General features: G+C 41.7%; 1 protein-coding gene and 1 long non-coding RNA gene across 2 annotated transcripts; one reads left to right on the top strand and one right to left on the bottom strand.

The window, feature by feature from the left end:
• The first annotated feature begins 2087 nt into the window (after positions 1-2087).
• Positions 2088-3462, top strand: LOC108939249 (uncharacterized). Its single transcript, XR_001966494.2, has 3 exons — positions 2088-2577; positions 2705-2800; positions 3222-3462. It is a non-coding gene; the product is annotated as an uncharacterized LOC108939249 (long non-coding RNA).
• A 2047-nt stretch (positions 3463-5509) lies between these two features.
• LOC108939181 (complement C1q-like protein 4) lies at positions 5510-17971 on the bottom strand. The gene is made up of 2 exons (XM_029246350.1): positions 16862-17971; positions 5510-5689 (listed from the first exon to the last, which is right to left on the bottom strand). The coding sequence occupies exons 1-2, from the start codon at positions 17399-17401 to the stop codon at positions 5510-5512; spliced, it is 720 nt and encodes a 239-aa protein (XP_029102183.1). The 5' UTR covers positions 17402-17971.
• Positions 17972-18627: the final 656 nt, after the last annotated feature.

The following is an 18627-nucleotide window of genomic DNA, read 5'->3' as shown; positions in this document are numbered from 1 at the left end:
AGTCTTTTACCTGAGAATCATCCTGATGGTTTATTCAGCTAATATGCTGAATTGAAGAACACTTGAGTTTTTTGTTTACGTCACAGTATTTTCTGGGGACTTGCTGTACACGCGCGTGTCGACAGGAGGCGCTGTTGCATAAGAGAAAATATGGCCGTTTCGCAACCTAAACGTATTAAAACCAGTATTAAAATCCGTAGGCTTCCGTGGTTAGAGTCAACTGACCAGAGGTTTTGTTCTTCTAGATTAAACTGCGTATGGGACAAACAGATCTTGACACGAACACATGTTGTTATGTGCTTCCCTGAATGGGGGGGGGGACGGTGCACAGCGCGTAGCGCTGCTGTCTCACAGTGCCTGGGTGGTGCGAGAGGACGTGGGTTCGATCCCCACTCAGTCTGTGTGGGTTTCCTCCCACAGTCCAAAAACATGCTGTTCATGTTCAGCCATAGTGTGTGAGTGACAGAGTGAGTGTGTTCCACTGATGTCTGGATGAGTCACCCAGTGTAAGTAGTGTATCTAGCAGTGTAAGTCACCGTGGTGAATAAGGTGTGTGGGCTCATAACACTACATAGAGTTCATTAGAAGTTGCTTTGGAGAAAAGCGTCTGCTAAATAAATAAATGTAAAGCAAGGAAAGTACACAGTATTGTGATGAAGGGTGTGTGTGTGTGTGTGTGTGTGTGTGTGTGTGTGTGTGTGTGTGTGTGTGTCCTGTCCCTTACATCACATGTGGAGGCGTTACCTGTGTCGGCCCCTAATTTACCATGTTATTGTCCTCCTGTTACGGTACAGGCGTCGGGGACGGGGGTATGGTGGGTGACACGTGCTCCAATATTTGAGTATAACTCCACCGAGAAACACCGGTCGTCCACCTCACGTGTGTGGGGGAATCTTTATATTGACAATAGACCACGTACACACTTTTGCACAAAGGTCAGGGGTGCTGTGTCACGCAAACAGAGCCTTTCGAGCCGTGGCTTGTCCCAGGTCCGAGCGCTGCCTTACCGCGACGATCGGAGGTAAAAAGGTGGTACAATGCCGCATTGAATGCGAGTGTGCTAAATTATTGCTACAGTGAAATAAAATATAGGCCATGTACTCGCCTGAAACTGCAACGGGTTTACTTTAATGCGCATTCTATTATTTTTATAGATGACAATGTGTTAAATATACATCAACTTCATTTATACATGAGGACTTGTGCGCTGCACGGTGGCGCGGAGGGTACAGCTGGTGCCTCATAGCGCCCGCGCTGTACGTGTCGGACGTGGGTGCGAATCTTATATCTAGAGCAATCTCAGTGGGATTTGCGCGACTTTCCTCCAGGGGCTCCGGTTTCCTCCCACAATTCCATCATGTGATTTGGAGAAATTGGTAAAATACATACTATACATCTTCGGTGTGAGAGGAAGGTCTCATTGCTGTTTCGTAGAAAAGTGTGAGCGGCTGTGGGGAGTTCAGTGCAGAGTTTCTAACGCCGACTGAGTCATCTAAACAGCAGTGTGTCGTTTTGCGCAAAAAGTGCTCAACTCACACATATACGGGGTCGAGCGAGGGTAAACACCTGATCGAAGGTACAACAACTGGAGCAGCGGGATTCAAACTGGGAACTTTCAGTTACAAGGAAACAGCTGTAAACAGCAGGCCACCTACACGCCCCATTTTCAAGTGGTTTTTAGCAAAGAGATGATTTATTTGCTGAAAAGACCATGGGGCGCCGACTCACGGTTCCGGCCGGAGGCTGAGCAGGCGAGACCCCGGGCGCTGCGCCCCCTACGGAATTACACTCGTCTCGAAGTATTTCCACGGAATACATCTGTCGGAGCTCAGGACGCCCGTGTCCGTGCCGCGCGCGCGCACACACACCCTCAGCGGGGGCATAATACGGTCCGGCGCCGGTTTCGGCAGAGCGCGCGTGCGTCTGAATGTTATAAGCGCGAGCGCGTCTCTCCGCGTGCCAAGACAAACATTTCAAAAGCTCCCTGACCTTTTTCCTTATCCCCCTTCACAATCAGTCAGAACTATCCCCCTCATTAGGGGCTTGAGCTGCGCGCGCGTATGTGTGTGTGTGTGTGTGTGGGGAGGCTGAGCGGAGCCCATTGATTATTTTAATCCGCCTATTTGTGAGTGTGTGATCCTCGCGGCTGTACCTTCGACAGGGGAATCGCTAATGGGCCTCGGCGCTCCCGCCTCAGACCTCTCCCTGTCCAATTAGCTCTCCTCCGCGCGCCGCCGCGGCGCGAGCTGCAGCGCGAGCCGCGGCCGCCGCCTCCCTCCGACCCCCACAGGCGGCACGTTCACCAAAGCCTGTAAGTCCAGAACGCCATTAACTTCGCTTTTAATTAACGCGCCCCTCCTCTTCCAAAAGAATATAGCCCGCGCCATTCTGTCTGCAGTTGAGCTCTGCAGCAGCCTGCTTCGACTCGTAAAAGTCGGAACTTCTTAATTTTTTTTTTTTTTGCGACAGCTGGTTCTTACCACAGTGTGTGGGTGCCGCGCGCCCAGTAGCTAAGTGTAAAATTAGCTTTTAATGTCTTTCATCCTCGAGGCAACTCCTCGGCGCACACGCGTGGAGGTGGGTTCGCGTCCCGATCAATATTTCGTGAGGCAAAAGTATGCGTCAGGAATGCTAATATAGTGCGCGATAATTAGCGCCAAGTGCCTCACTTGTTTCCCCCTCACATTCACATTCACATTCACAGACATTTTAGGCAACGCGGCTCTGAAGCGCTGAGACAAGAAGAAGAAAACAAAAAAATGGAGGCAAATCCAAATGGTGATGATTTTACCTGTTTCAGGTGAATATTTATACTCTGGTGGGGAGTTTGGCAAGGAACAAGAAGCAAGACCCTAGAGACAACTGTACATGATGTTTATTGTCAGATACCATGTTAAAAGATAAGGCAAAGTAATGCTGCTATGTGTTTTATTCTTTTCTTTTTCATGAGGTACACACAGCTCAGCTTGCATGGCACAGTGACAACAATCAATCCGTACTGCTATTAGCAAACATCACCTTTAAATAGTTATTGAACACTAGTTAGTGCAGACGAACACACCTGCTTGCAATAGGGCTATATATATATATGTGTAAGAAAAGTTGAATACAATCGCAGGATTTTTGAAAATATGTATATATTAAATGTTACTGAGGAAACAGTATTGTGTGTAAAAGTAACTCCATGTCATTCTCTCTCTCTCTCTCTCTCTCACGCACAGGCACGTACAAACACTTGTCTGGATTGATTGCGGATGCTAGGAGTTGTCACATTTCTTGCCCACTCTGCCAAGTTATAGACAAAGGAAAAGCCAAACAGAAAGTGATAGAGGATGTTAACTGTTCCTTTAAAATGTCCACATCTGTGCATAGACTGAATTTGTCACATATAGAGCTTGAACCATGATGTGCAGTAGTGGCATGGTTGTGTCTTTAGAACATGCAGCCTCGGGTTGTTTTGCTTCTGGGAACTACATCAAACCTCTATGTACAGCTACATTAGCCTGTACAACATGTGGCCAGTCCTTGTCCAAATCCAGCGGTTTTTACAAGAGACATTTTAGTTGTTGCTTGATTTACAGCTGAAATACAAGGTTATTTGACTAACTATTCAGATAATTACTTCAATAAAGTACTTAAGAGCTGAAGTAAGGAGAAAAGCAAACATTTCAGCCCTACAGAACAACAGGTGGCCACAATCTTTTGATTTTAATTATTTCAAGATATGGTGTTTACCTGTCATTAAGTATTGTAACAAGTCATTTCCTAAATGGAACTGTCACTATGTTATGGAAGGAAGGGAGCAAATTACAGGTAAAATCTGAAGTTTCAGAAAGCTTCTTCAGTCTTTTTCCACGATCCCTATGGCACTTTGTGTCCTGTCATGCCTTGGGCTCTCCATGTACAGCACATCCTAGGTTTGCTGTAAATATCAGCTATAGTTAGTCAAAGTTTACTTTGATAAATGGCATGTACATTGCTTTGGTGAAAAGCATCTGCTAAATGAATAAATGTAAGTGATCTCAAACTCTCTTTCACTACTTGGTGAAATTCTGCATAACAAAGATAATGAATTTTCAGTACATTCTGAAATAAGTCATTGACTGACTTTTACTACATTTAGAAGTCTAAATTTTTATGTGTGCTACTATCATGGTTATTAATGCTTGTAGTAGGATGGAATTAAAATTCTTATAGGTACGTAGTGTAGAATTGGTTTTCTCTATAATGATTAGACTCTTAGATTACTTCTGCTGGGCATACAAAACTTAAAATGCTTTATATAAATTTATATGAGTTAACATTAATGGAGTGCCATTTTAATGGCAGTGTTTTAGCAATGGGCTAGATTTATTGCAGGTCATTAACAACATGGGATGCTCCCCTTTGAAATATTTATCACATTAGTTATGGGCCTCATAATCACTGCCAAATCCCTCCATATCATTTCACCAATTTCAATAACTAACAAGGTGTGATCCTTAGATTTAAAAGTGTTGTATTGGATAGATTTGTACTGTAAAGTATATTCTCAGTTAGGATCAATATATTAATGTCTTATCTTGTGCAGTGTCTTTAGACATATTGGAAATCCATGCTGAAGCGCATAGTGGCTGGAATGATGCATCTCGTCTTCGATCACAACTCTTGTGAATCCAGTTTTTCAGGCCATATTTCTTATTCCTCAGACAGCTGAAGGGGTCACTTCCAGTCAAATTAATTGTGCTAAGTGGCTTAAATTAACAGCTGTATTTTTGTAGTGTGTATACACGCATATATGTTCTCGAACAGCCTGCACTTCGTAACATACTTGGCGGACTTCTAACTTGTATATGTCCTTTCGTTTGTTTTCTGTTCCATACTCTTTACAACTTGTGCAAACAACATAAAATAAATGTTAACATCTTTGCTATACATGATTTAGAAGCTTGCATTTCCAAAAGCGGTTTCAGTATACTGCTTGTCATTCTGAAAATACAGGATTTGAGTGGTTTGGAAAGCATCCGTAACTGCGTTTGGTATTTGTTACATTTTATGAGATGAATCTCAAAAGGACCCACATAAACATGTATTTTTAGTATAGGAATGTATGCATGTGTGCAGTGTAGGCTTGTCATATTTACAGACATGCACACATTGGAGGTCCATAAATGCACTTGGATTATGAAGGTCATGGTCTGGTCACAATCTCACAATGCGTAACTGTGAACTACTATTGAGTCCAAACATCTCTGAAGCCCAGCTCACTCCATCCATTGATCCTTGTTCAATTCTTATGAACTATACTTAACTCTTTTGTTCTATTTTTCCTTTGTGCATTTCTCAGCCAGTCCTCCTTCATACCTTAATATTTTTAACTTCAGTGAATGTCGATGTGTTTGCATGCATACGCGCATGCGTGTGTGTGTTTTGTGTACTTGTGCGGGGTGTATATATATGCCTTGTAGTAGTAGTAACTCCCTAAGTCTCCAGGCACCCAGGAGTAGGACATTTGACAGTGAGTCCAGGGTCAGTCAGGGTAGATGAGGAAGCCAGAGAAGGTGCTGTATTTGTTGGTGTTGCCCCCATGGACTTTGCCTCCATCCAGCTGCACACACACCTCATCCCCCACGTCCAGGTGCAGGATCACACTGTTTGAGGCATAGTCGTAGTTCTGGTCTGCGTCCTGAGCAATGGCACTGGCTCTTACCTGACAGCACAGGGTGGAGAAAGAGGCTGTCAGTGGAAGTCTTTTAAACAAATTAGTGTAGTAGTTATTTATAGCACACATTTTGAGTTGTTTTCAATGATGGAACTCAATCTGTTTCTCATACTGACAGTAAGAAAAGAGTTAAAGAAGTCAAATTCTTTTCTGTTTCTCTTTTATTGGAGTGCATGTTTTTATTCTTTAGTTAAAAGTAAAATTGTTTCAGTGCCAGGAACTTTAATATGGATCCAAAGTAGAAGAAAATTCATGTACCTGCCTGTCAGAGATGGGTTACAGGAATATTCAGACCTGAACAATGCAGATGGTGAGCTCTAAAAGCCCAATATTACACTTGTATGGCCTACCACAGTAAAGAAATTAGACTGTCAGTTCACAATATGTGTCTAGTTTTCTCACTGGGACAATCTGTGTCATTAATTTTTTGTCACAAACAAAGAGGTCATTTTAAGCCCTATAAATTCAGTCATTTAAATGTTAATTATATGTATAATGTAAAGGGGAGATTTATGGCTTATTTGTCTGACTTTCTATGTTTGCATTTGACACAAGAACCTCTGCTGCAGCTATCAAGCTGTCAAGTGAACTGAACACTGTTCAGACATTTTTTAAAACATTCAAATTTCACATGTAAGCATTATAAATCACAAAAATATTTCTTCCAAATTGTCACAAACATCAGTTTTTCTGCAAAGCAGAGGGAAGATGAGCTCATAAATGCATTACCAGAAACACAGGGTAGTTTCTTTACAGGGTAGTTCACTTGTGAGCCCAGTTTGGCTAAAGCATTACCTTCCTCACACCTGCCATTAGGTTTCTCTCCTTTAGTGTCATCCTCCTGAATTGTTAATTCCTGTTCATTTAGGTATCTGAAATCATGGACAAAAAAGTTTTTCTTCAAAGGCCTGCATCAGCTTCTTCATCATGTAGGTGAAAGTGGTATTTCTAATAGATTGCAGCTCTTCGTCTTGTCCTGCTTATCAGTTTTTGGGAGGGTTCTCAAGCCTCTCATTGAGGTTGCACAGCAAAATGGCAGCATCAGCTCATAGGCATTGATGGTTGCCCTTCTGACAGACGGCACTGTCGACAGACGGGTTGCGTGCTGACCCCATGACTGCCCCTCCTACCTCCCCAAGTCAAGAACACATCCTGATAGCCCTTTATTGATTGCTAGCACATTTCCTGCACTTTCTGGAGGTCCTTAGCAGCCTGGGTGACGTGTCTGGCTGAAATCAAACTCTACATATGGAGGCTAGGGAAAGATGTGCTATGCAGCAAGCATCCTTCTCTGGTATTGAAGCCCTGCACAACTCAAAATAATTTACATAATATTGAGTAGGTGCATACGAGACGGACAGCAATCACATTTGCATGCGGTGAGCGAGTCGCATAGTATTGACCCATGGGCTGGGACCAAGTCATACCATGGAGCAGCCATACCTCTTTTTTAAATGGGGTGACTACTCTCATAGCTCATGCTCCCCTGACTTTGTATATTTTAGTCCATTCAAGGGAACACAAAGATGTATAATACATTTATCTTTCCAAAAATGGAGCAAAGGTAATGGTATTGTTTAATTTTAACAGTAACATCATGTTGTTGGGCAGTAGCATTATATCCAGAACAAAGATGAATCGGGCAGACAGGCTCACGCTGACCTTCGTCAAGTGTTGGCAGCCTGGGTCAATGAAGTTCTGGAACCACCCAAAAATCTTCACTGCAGTTTCGCTAGAGGCACAGTAAAGCCTCTTCCAAGTTAAATACCCCCTTTTCTCTGTTACTGCTTTTGCATTCACAATACAAGGAGCCAATGGCAGGTCAATACTGCTCAATTAACCTACAACATATAAATTGGTATTTTCTAGGTTAATTGGCCAATAGTGGACCACCGTTTGCTCTATCTATAGCTTTCCCATCTCCGGCATCTTCATAGACCCATCTATCGTCCTCTAAATGAGATGCAGGTCACGGAACCTGTTCCATCGTGAAGCATGATGGCAAGACGCAGTTAAGCATGTCCCTGTCCGGTCTAAATCGGATTGATTAAAGCCCTCGGGGGACTGGGCTTCCCAAGCCACAAGCCTGTGAGAACAACTGCACTGTGTAATTGCTAACAACATGGCAATATATGTAACTTAATGGCTCTCACTTCCCAATTAGTACCTAACAATTGTGATTAATAGGGGTAGGAGTGTTGTGCAGTTAACTGGATGACAATATTTAGTGCAACCAGAGATCCTAACACTTGTAAAGAAGCGATATTTGAAATGAGGCGAATTATTTTCCCTAAATCATTTACTGTTTCCAGTGAATTTTTGTGGATTGCATTTTGTTTGTCATGTGATGGATTCTTAATTTTAGTTGACAAAGGTAGCTGAAAATTAAGACTTTAGTATTAACTTTTAGGTTAGAACTTTAAATGATTAAGCTTGTCCCAGAAGTGGTGATGGTAATTATATAATAATAGCTGTTGCGTTTTATGTCTTTAATGTTTTCCCTAAAGTTGTCATCTAACAGAAACTTTTACACGTTAAGTTTTGAAGGGTGCCATGTATGTAAGATGCTTGCTTCTATTGTTGTATGAATTGCTGAGATGACTATATCCAAAAGAGAGCAATGGTTATGAAACCGGTCATTATGTGACGTTTGATATTGGCTTTGCCAGAAACAGGGCAGCCTGACCTTCTCACTGACCCCAAATCTGCAGGAGCTCATTATCTCTGTAGCCTGCAAGGGGGGAAGCAGGACGGCCCCAGGCCTTCTCTGAGGCAGCGAGCTTAGGAAGCTAGAGCGCACGCGCAAACTCAACGCTGACATGGATCTATCCCAGCAGCCCACAGTAATTAAAAATCAATCTGTAAAGCATGTGAAGTGTACCTGTTTCATATTCATATAATGTTAGTTGACCCAGCAGTAAGGCTGTGAAGAGTCCATCAAAATGCCTGTTGTTTCATTTGAGCTACTTCATAAACATTTGGAAAACATTACAAGGATGAATAAATACTTCTAAACAACTTCATCTGCTGACACCACACTGTAATATGCATTAAGAGTGAGGGATCTCAGAAATGTTCTTCTGAAGACCAACCAAAGCATCTGGTAGGAGCAATGAGAGAGGGACATAATGACTTTTATTATTATGTGTAATCCATTCATCCCAACTAATTGTCTTGTAATCCATTTTGTCTTGAGACTGAGTTGTTGTTAGACATGTCGTTACAATGAATTGCACGCTCGTGTATTGTACAGCCGACTGGCGGCCGCAAAGTGGTTCCTGTAATAGCAGCTATTTGGAGGTAAAATTAATCATACAGCTCAAGGTTTTTTGTAAAGAAATCAGTGTAAGAGATGGGTCAAGTTTCAGATTGTGTTTTCCCCCCATATTTTTTTCATCAAGTCTAAGTGAAACAAAACAGTGTCCTGTTAAAGGGAGGGGATTGTGGGGAGGCATTCTGGGATTATTGTCAACTGCGATGGAGATTGATATCGACACGGGAGCGCGGTTCTGTCTGTTGTGCTACTGCACACTGACTTGATCTCCATTCAAGCCGCAGGCGGGCGGCCCGTGGGACCACCGGAGACCGCCTCTGCCCCAGGCTTTTCATTATGGGGGCACCATTAACTGCGAGGAAGGGAGCCAGCGGCTGCACTGCCATTTTATATATACGCAGAGATGTCGAGCGAGCCATGCAGACCAGAGAAGAGAGGGAAGCAGAACGGGGGAGATGGTGGACATGGAGGACATGGAGGGTGTGGGGGTGGGAGGAAGGAGGTGGCGGAGGGGGCTGGGGGTGATGGCGGTATAACAAACTGATCAAGCTAGGCTATTTGTGAGGCCAGGGAGATGCATGGGTTATATGAAGTCTTGTTTTTATCAGGGGTGTCTTGCTCCACTGGTAATAAAACTGACAGGATTCATTCTCAGTGATATACAGACCTCTCGGAGCAGAGACGATGGAATGGTAGCTCTTAAACTCACCTAGGGAACGCATGCCCGTGGCAGCGGAGGCTGGACGAGCTGTGGAAATGGGGCGTTTAAGAAATGGGCTTTCACGTGGGACATGAGGGCATTTCCCCCGTGCCTGGAGTTATCATTGACGGCAATACAAATGTATTGCCCTAACACTCCAGAATGAAGGCACCAGTGGATATAATTATAATCCACTAATAGGCCTGAAATACCGATCCTGTCCTTAAGGCGCCATTCAGAGTGGGTTTTTGGCATTTTCTCCAATAATGTAGCAGATCTCTGCTAAAAGGATGTTTTATCTTTCCCTTTGTAAGAGTGTTCTGCGACGGGGATGCATTTCAGTCAAGGTATAAGGTCAAGCAACTATATTTAGAGTTTGAGCTTAGTACAGTAGTCTGATAATCTAATGTATAATAATACTCACATCATAGAATTTTAATTGAAAGAGAACATAGCCAGAAAAGCCCTGGGATTAAAGGTGATTAGTTCTGTTTTGCTTCATTTCCTTCCATTGCTCATAATTCAGTTCTTTAAGATTACAGAGCTTTTTAGCACTTGGTGTGATTTTCAGTGGAAGGTGGATTTAGTTGGTTTATTAACAGATGGACATTTACTTTTAGAAATGTGTTAATTAATATATGTGACAGCCAGAACTCACTCCCCATAAAGGCTAATTATACTGCAGCTGTAGCCGTCCTCGTCACCTTCCAGGCAGACATTTATTCACACGGGCACTGGTCTTTATCAAACGCATTCTGACATTTTTAACACTACTGGGTGAAAGAGCTCGACCTTTAAGTGATCTATTAAAAGAGCGTATGACATGTGAAGGGAAAAAAACAAGGGTGAAAGACAAAAGGAATAGGTGGAAAAAAGGGTATATTAGTTCTCCTGGAATCATGGTTTCTGGAATTTAGGAGGGAAATTTAGGTAAGGGAGCAGATGAGGTTGGGATTTAGGGAGTGTTTGCTGTGTGAATGAACAAGTAAATTTACCACGCTAAGTGAGTCAGTGCTGTGATAAGATACGTCGTCGTTGAGGACAAGCACGGGGAATTAGCCTTTATGTCGTCTACTGAAGTGTACCCTTAGTACACTAAGAGAAAGTTTGAGACCCTAATAGTGCTGACAGCTGTGCTGCAATTACACATGATTTTTCGTGGGGGGGGGGCATCACGTGAAATAACTGCACCATTTGTGATTATGTCACTGCTGTCTTAAAATTTTCCAAAAAGCTACAGTTTTGTACATACCACTGTTTTAATCATACTGAAAAAGACACCCTGGCCACACTCAAGCTATGGAAAATACTCTTCAGATGCTTGCAAAATGTATCCTATCATGCTGCCAAAGGCCGCTCTAAATAAAAACTCCACAAAGTACTCATAAAGAGACCCACATAACTATCAACTTCAGAGGTGATGCTCATGTTAGAACTGCATTAACCTGTGACTAGTGGACGGACGGACGGACACAATATTTTCAGAACCGCTTGTTCCATACGGGGTTGTGGGGAACCGGAGCCTACCCGGCAACTCAGGGCGTAAGGCCGGAGGGGGAGGGGACACACCCAGGACGGGACGCCAGTCCGCCGCAAGGCACCCCAAGTGGGACTCGAACCCCAGACCCACCGGAGAGCAGGACCCGGTCCAACCCGACTAGTGGACTCCAGTTATGTAATTAAGTGCTTTGTTCATGTAAGAACATCCAGGGGTCTCGTGTAATTTGCAGATTTGGTTGGAAGGCAAAGGGAGAAAGGAGAATACAAGTTCCAGATAACTGACAACTCCAGTTTTGTGGTATAACACCTCAACGCCAAAGCTCAGTAGTTAGCACTTCTTCATTCTGACAGGCGCTGTATTATGCCAGCTTAATGAATGCTGAACATTTTATACTAAGTGCTACTGAATCAATTGCTTCCAAGAGGACATGGCAGCATATTTAATTAATTTGAGCTAATTTGGAGTTTGCTCCACTACATACTAATTAGTGTAATGATGGTTACATACTTTATCTACAACACTGAAAAGTTGCTACAAGACACAACACATTTGGTTTACTGGGTGTATTGTTGACATAATTAATTTAAATTGTGTCACAACTAATTCATTAACAGTCATAAAAGAGTAAAATTTTCATTTAAATTACTGTAACTGTTCACCCATCATAAAGATTAACCTTATGTTCATTCTGCACACAACAGTAATTAAATTCATTGATTGTGCTTTTTACTGTATGTTAAAATACAAGATTTTGCCCAAGTTGTGAGTGACAAACTAGTATGCCAAGTATGGTGTGTAATGTCCTATGATATAGACATATATGTAGGTAATTGTATGAATAAATATGTAATCTCTGCATTATTTCATCTTTAAATAAAGTCCCGGTTTTTGTGTTTACACTTCCTACTTGTACTTACTACTTTGTACTTAAAATTTGCTGAACAGTGCAAATTTTCTATTTACTCATTTCTGTTCTGTTGCACAGTGGTGTCTTACAACACAATGCCTGAACTGCCCACTCAGGGATCGGTTTGAGTGTGGCTCAGGGTGTGTGGAGTTTGCATGTTCTTCCCTTGTCTGCAATCCAATGACAACACACAGAATTCAATGGTAGACCTATTCCTTACTCACCCTTACCATGAAAACCATGAGAGGTCACAATGAGTCAAATTCTGCTCGACCACCTCTTACCCTGAACTAGTAGTAGTGTTAGTAGGTGGAGATCCATGGTGCTTTTCTACAGATATGGAAGTAACAGTCATATCAGTTAGTCTGTAAGACTATTTTGTTGATCAAGATTTGCTTTCAGCAGGAAACACCATACACATTTCCCACATGCTTGTTCATGACAACCTATAGTGCAAATATTTACAGTAAATGTTAATAGCTGAAAATGATCAAAGTTCTTATGGAAATAATGCATTCCCTACAATAATACATAATAATACATTCTCACTTTCTTTGACCTAATTATTTAATGTATACAGGTTTATTCCTATTTATTGGATGAAATTGTTTTGTGAAATCACTCAGGTACCTATGGTGTGTCAAATAATGATTTTTATATACAGTAAATATATATATATATATATATGCGAGAGGGGAAAAAATGCATTTACATACACACAAAGTCATACCTAAAAATCAGTAAAATGCCAAAATGGAGCCATTGCAAGCAGTAAAATGGGGAAAAAACCTGGGAATTTTATCATATTTTTGAGAATAATTATAGAAGACTAGCCAATTATTTCTATTTCAAAACAGTAGAGCTAATGTGCAGTACAAGGTCTGCGTATAGTCTATAAAGTAGTGTACTTGTGAGCAGTTGGAACAGTGTAGACTCTCATATTAAAAGTAAGTATTGGTTGTTCAGTCTGTTCTTCTACGTGTTTCTGTGTCTTGGTATGTCTGTAGTGCCAAGGGCTGCCTGGTATGCTAATTAGCAGGGTTCAATTATTTGTGCTCGGTTTCCTTTAAATTCTTTAAATTACTGTATTGTAATTGTCATATCATTTGCATGCAGTTTGCATATTTTGGTTAAACGTATTTGAATTTTCACATTAACTCCTTAATGTAATTGTTGTAAGGGCTCTCCCATGGTTTAGCACTATATATATATATATATATATGTACACACATTTTTCTGAACCGCTTGTCCCATTCGGGGTCGCAGGGAGCCGGAGCCTAATCCGGCAGCACAGGGCGTAAGGCTGGAGGAGGAGGGGACACACCCAGGACAGGACGCCAGTCTGTCGCAAGGCACCCCAAGCGGGACACGAACCCTAGACCCACTAGAGAACAGGACCCGGCCCAACCCACTGCGTCACCGCGCCCCACCGGTATATATGTATATATTATTTCTTTTGGGAGATCTGTGGCAGTGACTAATACATATCAGTAAAAATGGCACATAAATTGGGTAAAAATCTCACTATACATTGTCTCTCATTATGTAAGCTAAAGGCTACCTAATTTTATTTACTACCTTAATGAATTTCTGCTATGCAGTACCCCATTCTGTGTGGAAGAGTATTCTGGATTTTACCATAATAAATTGCAGATGGCTGTCACCTGTAATGAGAGCAATGATGATTTGTGAAAGCAGGAAATGGAGAGAACAGTATGGATTCCAGATCTTGTCCATGTTCACATGCCTGTAGCATGCACCATTCATGACTACTTTTTATTTTCCCTTTTTGGTTTTTTTTTTTTTTTTTCCTTGTTCTTACATGATTGACTCCTCTTCTTGCTCGGGCATTCTTGCCATCTTGTCTCATCATCCAATGTCTTCACTTCTCTATTGAGCTATCCATCTCCCTCTCCCCCTTGATCGCTCTATCAACCCAGTTGTCTATTCTGTGCCAGCCTTTTCCTCAACTCCCACAACATAGACATGCAAATGCACAGAAATCATGTGTTCACACTTTTCTCTCTGAATTTTCATTGAATAACTGGCCCCAGTTAGCCCCAAACTAAAAACTGGAAGACAAGTATCATAACATTAAAATCTGAACTCTGTAACTGCTAATCTACTTCTAGTTTATGTGTGATAGTCTAACTTTGGTGACAGAGGGGCAATTTCAGTTTTTATATGTACCTAACAGGAATGAATAGAAATATAGTAGCATTCCTTTTTTCCCAGTATAGTAGCTTTCTTCTACTACTGAAAGTTTAGCTATAGTCCGCTGTCCTTTGTTGTACTTTGAGGTAATGTTTAAAAATTACAAATGTCTTCCATTTTCTTAAAATTAGTTTGCCATGGACACTTCACATGACCCTTCCTTTGCCCTTCTGCATGTGCAGGATGGTCATGAGCATCGCAGTGCATTTAGGCCACAGTTTTCTGATTAACACAGAAACGGCTAATGCTCTTGAGGATGCTTGTTTGGTAATGGACGAATTTGAATCTGACTTGAGGCCGCACCCCATGATACATATGGAAAGATCTAATTTTAGTTAAATAATTGAGTTGAGTGAAAATATAATTAATGGGGAATCAATGGACAAGCCAGAGTGGGGGGCATGGGCAGTGGGCAGGGGATCTCATCTCAAAGCTATGAATGATTTAACAGAGGTAGGCGACTGGAATGACAATACCAAACTGTACATGACAGACCTAATCACCACAGCAATTCTCTATTCCGATCCCTTTTCAAAAGGTACCACAACATGCATCCAGCCAAAACAATAGACTGATAGATAAAACCACTCTAAGAATGATACTTTATTACACTGTTTAAAGGAGGCCAGGGATTCTTTGCCTTGTCAGTTAAATGTGTCTCAAGAAACTGGCCTGAATGACAAATGTAAAAGAAAAAAATATATTTATATCTATTTGCAAAGATTTCTTGGGGCATATTTGGTTAGGAATCTCTTACATCTACCTTTTTAACTCTTCCTCTGTCATTTTTAGTAAAATGGCATACATTTCTGTTCATGGTACGAGAGTGCACAGGTGACCCAGAGAGAGACTGCCATAGGCCTTGTGAATGAATTACATCTTTAATTCATCTCTGCTAATCCACCTGTAATTTATCCCTTTTCCCTTTGTGTTGTTTTCTCTTCTGCTTGCCTGTGTCTCTTTAATTAGTGCCCAGGGACTGAAAGATGCTGTCTGCCTCTGTCAGTTGCAAATTTCTTATTTATTTATGTTGGGTGTAAACTAGCTTGATCTCAAAGTGACAGTCTTTGCAGATGAGTAATGTTGCAATCTTTTAGTACTTGGGTCTTACTTACTTAACGTCTATACCCATGTAACCTTTACTAATGAAACATCATTTTAAATGCAAAACGTTAAAGATAGGAGGATGGATACTATGTCTTGACATCCTACTGAATTTTATAAGAATTCTGAAATCTGGGAATTTATTTTTTAACTTATGCTTGTCATTATGATAATCAAATTGCTACTGTATGTTAAAAGCCATATGGCTCCATGTAACAGTCTTGAACCAGTATTCCCAAGTTTTCCTAATTCACTGTGTCTATGAAAACTTAGCAAGCCAACCGGATTGAAGCAGAGCAGCAGTGCTAAACGTTCTTATCTGCTATTTGGACTCTATGGCTTATCAGCAGGACAAGGGAATACAAAACTGTTGTTCTTTGCAATACTGGCTGCCTTTTTTTGAAGTGGTAACAGAAGTCATTCTCCAAAGTGACTTTATATTCCTGAACCCTGTCATGTGTTACCAGATGGAAATTCTTTGTTTATAGCACCTTATATAATTATTTCTCTAAAATGCAGTCCTCTGAGAATGATGCTCCAGCTGTTGCATTTCTTCCCTGTGTATTGTGGTTCAGCATTATCATATTGTTGACTGCCTGCCACTTCATTTGTTGTTATTCTTAAGATTTTTGGATCAAAATTAAGTATGTTTACTCTTTATTATGAAGAACACCATTAAAGGATTTCCTAAATGTTGGCACTGACATTATGTTTGTCTCTGTCATAAATTTCACCACCTAATGCTATTCCAGACTACAATTTTAGTTGTGCTCCTATAGTACTCTAAGTATAGTTCTACCTCTATACCATCTTAAGTAAATGTGCTGCATTTTAAGGCTGTTTTTCTTCTGTCAACTGTTGCTGGGTTGGTTTCTCAGGTGTAGCTCTGATAAAAAGAGATTTAACTATATACTAAATTCCCTAGTGTACATGTTGGTGCTTGCAGCAGTACACATACACGGTCCCCACATGTATGTTTTAACCTCCCAGTCTTTTAGCTAAAATGACAACATACCAGTAATGACCTTAAGACTCCTCAAAAGTGACAAAAAGAGGGTCTCAATGGAAAAGACATGCAAGCCATGGTTTAACAGAAACACACAGACCAACATAAAAACTCAAAAAGGAAGACAGATGTGATGAAAACAGCTGATGCTTATGTATTAATGATATTCATAATTTTTTGTTTAACCAACTATTTCCTGCAAAGGAGCTTGCCCATTTTCACATTTAAATATCTATGGAACATTTCAGGCAAAGTAACGCTCATGCACACTACAGTAGATGACACAGTGCCCCACTGCTAGGATTTAAACATACAGTCTACAAGTTTGTCTCCACTAAGCTACCTGTTGTCCTAAACTACTATCAATAACATCATGCATATTGACAGAATGACAAATTACAATCACACTAAGTAACAGAGACACACATACACACATTTATCATGTCACTCTGACCTGTCCATTCTTCTTCAGGTCAGCCCACATGCTGGTTCCATCCCCGCCCCTCATGAGGACATGATAGGTGAAGTAATAGATGCCAGGGAGGGGGCAAGTGAACTTGCCAGTGCTGGGCTCATAGTAATTGCCCACATTGGTGACCACGTCGTCAAACTTGAGTACTTCACTGCCCTCGTGTTGTTTGCGCAGACCTGCGTAGAAAGCAATCTTTGGGCTGTAGGCATGCACGTAGCCACCAGGGCCCGGGCCTGGTGGTCCTGGTGGTCCAGGCTTTCCGGGTTCTCCTGGGGGCCCTCGGGGGCCAGGTGGGCCAGGGAGCCCTGGAGGCCCACGAAATCCTGACTTTGCCCGTCGTCCTGTGGAGTCTGGTGGGGGTGGGGAGACGGCTGCTAGTTCCTGGCTGTTTTGAGGAGGAGTATAAGGGTCACATACCATCCTGCAGCTTCCCAACATTTCATAATGTGTCCCACTGCTAGCTGCAGCTGCTTTGGTGCTGTGGACCAATAAAGGGATGGCGACCAGCAGCACCAGGACCATGGCCACACCCACAGCAGCCCCGATGACTCGTTTTCTACGGCTGAGCCGAGAAGCGGCCAGCGTTAGAAAGTCGTCCTCACCTTTGGACGTAATGGTGCCGGCTATCCTTTACCAGAGGAGGGGGGAGAGGCTACGAAATAGATGTGTAAGATGGAAAAATGGTCTGCTAAAAGGGTTAGACAGAGTCAAAGTGTAGAGAAAGAAGAAGTGTCAAGAGGGAGAGGGGGAAATGACAAAATTAACCTGAAGTGAAAGGGGTATGGAATTATGATGGAAGAAAGAAGGTAGGGCAATGCAGAAAAGGCATTTCAATGATAAGAAGAAAGACAAACAGTGGTAGGTGGGGATTTGAAGGCAAGGAACTGTGTGGACAACGAACAAGAAAACAGCACAAAATCTGACTTAGCCTATTAGGTGCTTCAAAAGTTAATGAAAGTCTGTTCGATGTGGCAAAGTACTGTTCACTGGCTCATTGATTCTCTTGGCTTTTCTGGCTGGAAGGAAGGAACGCTGTTCCTTTGCTTCCAACAGTCTTCTTCTAACAACCGGTCCTCTGTTTTTTTTTTTTTTTTTTTTTTAATTTTTTTAAACTTTAGATTTCCACTTCTATCCTGTGTTTCGTTCACACGGTTCCAGTCGAGGTCCGTCTCACTGCAGCCTGTCGAGATGCTGTTCTGGTGAAACACTCACCAATTCAGTGTTTCAGCCATTGTGCTCTACAAGTGCTTTGAAAATGATGTATAGATTTTAGATGCAAATCATAAGCACTCAACCAGCAGATCTCTCTTCCAAACTCTTTTCCAAAATTTTGACTGAAAAAAAATCAAAATGTGAAATGTTAGAATAAGGGTGGTTTTTCTGGATTTTTTCCCCAAGGTGTCACTTAAGTTCACTATAAACAGTTTGCAAATATTTCAGATTGGTGACCGAATGTAGAGAGAGTTAAAAATTAAATTATGTTTATGTTTTAGTTAGTCATTGCTGTCTTCTTCCTTACACCACGTTCCCAACAGGTGTGGCGGAGAACAGGAGCACAGTGAAACTACAACATCACCAAATTGTTGTTTCGACATTAGTTTACAAATGCTATAAATCTGCGATAATTCCTGTATTATTTTATATATGAACTATTCTGGATTATACAGGATAAACAGAATTTGGATGCACATATCAGTTTTTTTTCCCCCATAACTGACTTCCACCTCATCGATCATTTCCTTGCAAGT

The sequence above is a fragment of the Scleropages formosus genome, chromosome 19, assembly GCF_900964775.1.
Source record: "Scleropages formosus chromosome 19, fSclFor1.1, whole genome shotgun sequence".
Lineage (NCBI taxonomy): Eukaryota > Metazoa > Chordata > Actinopteri > Osteoglossiformes > Osteoglossidae > Scleropages > Scleropages formosus.
Note: the sequence above shows the minus strand (reverse complement) of the source record. Positions and strands in the feature narration are given on the sequence as shown.